The sequence below is a fragment of the Kryptolebias marmoratus genome, linkage group LG10 (assembly GCF_001649575.2).
Source record: "Kryptolebias marmoratus isolate JLee-2015 linkage group LG10, ASM164957v2, whole genome shotgun sequence".
NCBI lineage: Eukaryota > Metazoa > Chordata > Actinopteri > Cyprinodontiformes > Rivulidae > Kryptolebias > Kryptolebias marmoratus.
In genome coordinates, this window is record NC_051439.1 from 14,328,928 (window position 1) to 14,333,727 (window position 4,800).

The 4,800-nt window shown below is 41.8% G+C and overlaps 1 protein-coding gene across 2 annotated transcripts in view; it reads left to right on the plus strand.

Moving 5' to 3' along the window:
* Positions 1–4,133, plus strand: part of vsx2 (visual system homeobox 2) — a 6,603-nt gene extending 2,470 nt beyond the window's left edge. Inside the window, exons 4-5 of one of the 2 annotated variants that reach the window (XM_017413075.3) lie at positions 1,821–2,001; positions 3,163–4,133. In XM_017413075.3, coding sequence (XP_017268564.1) covers positions 1,821–2,001; positions 3,163–3,542 — 561 coding nt within the window. In that variant the 3' untranslated portion in view covers positions 3,543–4,133. The remainder of the gene's footprint in view (positions 1–1,820; positions 2,002–3,162) is intronic. The other variant, XM_017413085.3, reaches the window with a different exon arrangement.
* The last annotated feature ends 667 nt before the right edge of the window (positions 4,134–4,800 follow it).

Below are 4,800 nucleotides of genomic sequence, written 5' to 3' on the forward strand. Positions count from 1 at the left end.
CCTCCTCCTCCTCCTCCTCCTCCTCCTCCTCCTCCTGCAGCAGCAGCAGCATCCTTCGCCAGGACAGATAATCTCTCATCAGGCGCAGTTGGATGTGAAACAATTTGTTCTCGGAGAAGGAGCCGCTAACGACCTAATCAAGCTATCAAGGCGGAAGAAGATTGCGGTGTGACCTGGACCCATCCATCTGCCGCGGCGCCTTTTTAATCTCGTTCTCATTACGGGCTGCAACCAGCGTGGCCGAGAATAAATAATAATAATAAAAAAAAGGAAGAAAGGAAAGAAATAAATAACTGAGCCCGGGCCTGGGTCCTCTTCGAAATATAAAATTAACACCCAATTTTCCTCATTGAGTGTAATTAGTTAAATCAGAGGAGCTCGGGAGGCTGGCGGTGCTGCAGGAGAGGCGCAGGGAGTTCAGATGGAATAACTACATTGAATTTATTAGCACGGGTCAATAGCGCTGCTCCCCCGAGTCCCGGTAGTTTAATTTCCCGTGATATTTGCCCGCCTGCCCACCATCGATTGGGCCTGAAATTAACTTATTTTTCAATCAGCCCCGGCGTGCCCCTGGGTCGCTCCTCCTCGCCGCTTTCACACACACTGGCTCCTTTTGAGGGCCAGAGAAGCAATTTCTTTTGGAGGCACAAAAAGAAAAAAAAAAGAGAGAGAAAGAGTATCTTGTATGAAATAAGGGTTATCATCAGAATTTACCAGGGGAGCAAAAGCTTATAGAGACGATTTGATCGTTTTGCAATCTAATATTTAATACATGCACCATCACTCCTTGAATCTTCTTTTCACAAGAACCACCAGAGGTGAATGCCACACAATCACTTTGGGCTCTTTTTTTTAGCTGACAAGAGGGCTGCTGAGCCGTCAGCATGGTGGCTGTGGATAAGTGAGGCGTCCAAACTATAGAAATGATCACCAGAAAACTGGAGCAGAGAGCATTTACACCTGTAGCCACCAAAAACCTATGGACTGACAGTTATCTGTCATCACACTGGATGAAAAACACTTAAAAATCATTTGCATGCGCCACCAAAATACAAGAACATCTCAGTACAACCACCAAGATGTACAACTGAGAAATCATGCAGCATCAAGTAGTAAAAAGATGTTCATATTTATTTAGAAATATTAAAGCATAGGTTTTCAAAACTTTTGAGAGGAATAAAGAACATAAAGAAAGTTGAGACCATTATATTAAGGTGTGGGAAGTAGGGGTGAGGAGGGTGCTGATGCATCCCCTGATGGATGCAGGAGGCATGTATCCAAAGCTAATACATTGTTAAATAATCAATGAAAAAAATAAAAACAGATTTCATTCATGTTGCATATGATTAATTTTGTAATATTTTGAAATTCCTTATATTTTTTGTAATTTTGGTCCATAAACCAGCAGTGTTATTGTGAATCTCTGCACATTTTTTTAGAACCTATTAAATGCCACAATAGTGGGCAGGTCATGTTATGATGGCAATTTTATAGATATTGTCTGTCCAAAAATAAACAGCATGTTCTTATTTTTTAATGTTCATTGTGAGAGAAGACAACATGCACTGACGGTGTGCATTTCACATATATTTGGTATAATATTCTTCAGACAGTGTCATAAAAAATTCACACATGCTCACAGAACCCCCAAATGAAACACATCCCAGACTATTCATTACAGCCATGTATGTGTTCAGGGCCTCCACGTATTTTACTGGTTGGTTTAAGTTGCAATGTTTGCAACAAGGACAAATTAAAAATGACTTTTGGTTGAGGGAGATTTACAACTAATAACCCAGTGGCTCCTTCTCATGTCACAGGTATGGTTTCAGAACCGCAGAGCCAAGTGGAGGAAGAGGGAGAAGTGCTGGGGTCGCAGCACAGTGATGGCCGAGTACGGACTGTACGGCGCTATGGTGAGGCATTCCATCCCCCTGCCAGAGTCCATCCTGAAGTCCGCCAAGGACGGCATCATGGAGTCCTGCGCTCCCTGGCTGCTGGGTGAGGCTGCAGTGTTCTCTCTCCTTTCATTTTCATTCATATCTTAAACAGAAACAAAAAAACAGTGGGGTTCTGTGGAGTACTTATAAGTTGTCAGTATCTTTCCTGCAATAGACGGCAGTAATCTCAGTTTGGAGAATCAGGAAAACCGTCTTATGATCGAGTTATTCACAGCAGGGCCTTTTAGGAGCAAATTTAAATCAAACTAAAAAGAAACAAGTTCTGTTTTCTGAGCAAGTTCCGTTAAACGATTTTAGGTATTTTTACACCTCATTTCTTTGCATATCAGTTGTTCACATTGTCACTCATTTCTCAGCCAAGCAACATCCACGTTGGTGTGCTAGATGTAGGTGGCTAACAGTATTCTGTGGCAAATCTGCTGTGATCTGCAACGTCCCTGGTTAAGTTTCAAAACCTTTACAGAATGTAAAATTTAGAGATTTTTAAAGTAAAGAAATGTGCCTCCTTCTGAGAACATAAGAACACGTTTGAGCCAAATTTTACATTGGAATAAATGTTAGTTATGCCCATTTTTATACTGGATAATAACCCTTATATCACAAACTACTATTAGAAAGTGCCTGGATTGTGATAAATTTGAAAACCTCCATGAAGATAATGGTGATGCTGCTATGCTTTTAGTACTTGCCAAGTAAGCTTTTCTTTGCCATTTTCTGCATCCTCTAAATGCTTTCCTGTGCTCTCATAATGCTCTGTACCATCAGTATGAGTTAAAAATCATGCCACTCTAGCATGACTCTAATGCCACAAGTATCACATCCAAGCTAAGTTGCTTCCATGACTTTGTCAAGTTTGTAGTCTGTATGAGGTTAACTCGGCCAGTTGTGCTTCAGATTCATGATGATCAAGCCGCACTCCACCCAGGAGGGTGCTCGTAGCCCTGCTTATAATTACTCTACACAACTATCCCTTTAAGTGTCTGAATTCAACAATCAGATTGTGTCTGATCTGGAGTTTGTGTTCGTCTAAGACACTCATTCTTTCATGCATAAATAAATGTTTTTGCTTGTTGAGCATGAATGAACAAAGGAACAAATAAATAAAATGAATTGTTTGAATCCAACACCCTGGTAATGCATTGCCACTGTCCATTTAAGCCTTATATTCTAAACCAGACCTATCTTTGCTTGCTGTTTTCAGTCCAAGATGGCTTACCAGTCAACAGGCGATATTCTAAATCTGAATACCCGCAACTCTTTGCAGGGATGCACAAAAAGTCCATGGAGGGAGCGGCGGCCCCACCCACAGGAAAATGCGATGCCCCCCAGCAAGCGAGTGCTCAGAGGCCCGAGGACGATGAGGTGGAGGAGAAGAGGTCAGAGGGCAAGTCCATCATTTCTAAAGAGGAACTGAGAGAGAACAGCATTGCTGCACTCAGAGCCAAGGCACAGGAGCACAGTGCCAAAGTGCTGGGGACAGTTTCTCACGACAGACTGCTGGAGGGCAAACAGGAGAGACAGGCGGCTGAGGACAAGGCCAGTGATCCCCCGAGTCCAGCAGAGGAGCAGAGGAGTCCCTAGAAACAATCGAGCTCCTGGATGTCATCGTGACTGAATGCATCGGATGAGCTGCTTTCAGTTTTGGACTTACAGACCCAGATTTCAGCCATCACTGACTTCTCTTAACTGGCCTTCATCAAACCTTCTGTAAAGACAGAATTCATGTGATTGGCTGCTGTCTAACAGATGCAGATGCACTTTTTTGGATTTATTTCCAATCTTTGTTCTTCTCCATAGCAGAGCCGATTTGAGAGTGTAGGAGTGTTGATGTATATAGACCACACAGTTACAAATAGAGCTGGGTAGCAAAAAAGGAAGGATTTTTGCTGATTAATTGCTACCAGGAAGAAGTCAGCGTACGAAAGGCTGCATTTAGTTCTTGACACTTATTCTGTTCATGCTTATACTGTTACTAAATTGTTACATTTTAGATAAGAACTTCCCCCACCGACAGTAAGAGAAAGAAAGTAATTGTTGACCTATATCCCACTGTATATAACTGGTATATTAATCTCACTCACTAAGACACCAGTTTGAAACATGTTTTCTTGTAGTCTTACAATGTCTGTGTTTTCATTTTGAAATATGTATGAGTCAAAATTCGAACATAAAACAGAAATCACTGTTTATTAAATGTGTTTTTGTGATCTATTCTTCTACGTTCCCTCAAAAGGTATTTGATGAATCGCATAAAAAGGATTTTACTGTCACACGTCACCTTACCTGCCATGGAGCCACCATGGTTGTTGGAGTAGCCACTTGTTGCTTAATGCTCTGCTGCCAGGACTCATTAGGAGATGGTTCACGGCTGCATGCTTGGGTTAGTCCCTATAATCTGTTGCAGTTGAAAGCCTTCAATTTCAGATTAAACTAGGGGACCAGCACTTTTGGGACACGAGAAAGAGAGAAAACCCCTCCTAAGCAGGGATGACCTCAGCCTGATTTCAAATAATTTTAATAGACGCTGTTACTGGCTGATGCACAAGCTGTTTCATCCTCTTATCTGAGTACTTAGCCAAAGTCTAACAGCTTAATTTGCTGGCAATCTTCACTTTCCCCTGGCTGTTCATAAAACTTTGAATCAGGAGATTAGAACATGGCTTTATGTTGGAGCACTGGCCATCATCTGTTTCACAGTTTATAATTTATACTCATTCTGCCAATAGGGCTTCTTAGTGAGCTGAACATCTGATTTTTATTTTTTAGAGAACTGAAAAAGGCAAGGAAGCAACTATTCTCAGTGTGCTGATGCACGTCTCAGCAGTAATGGGTCTCAGAT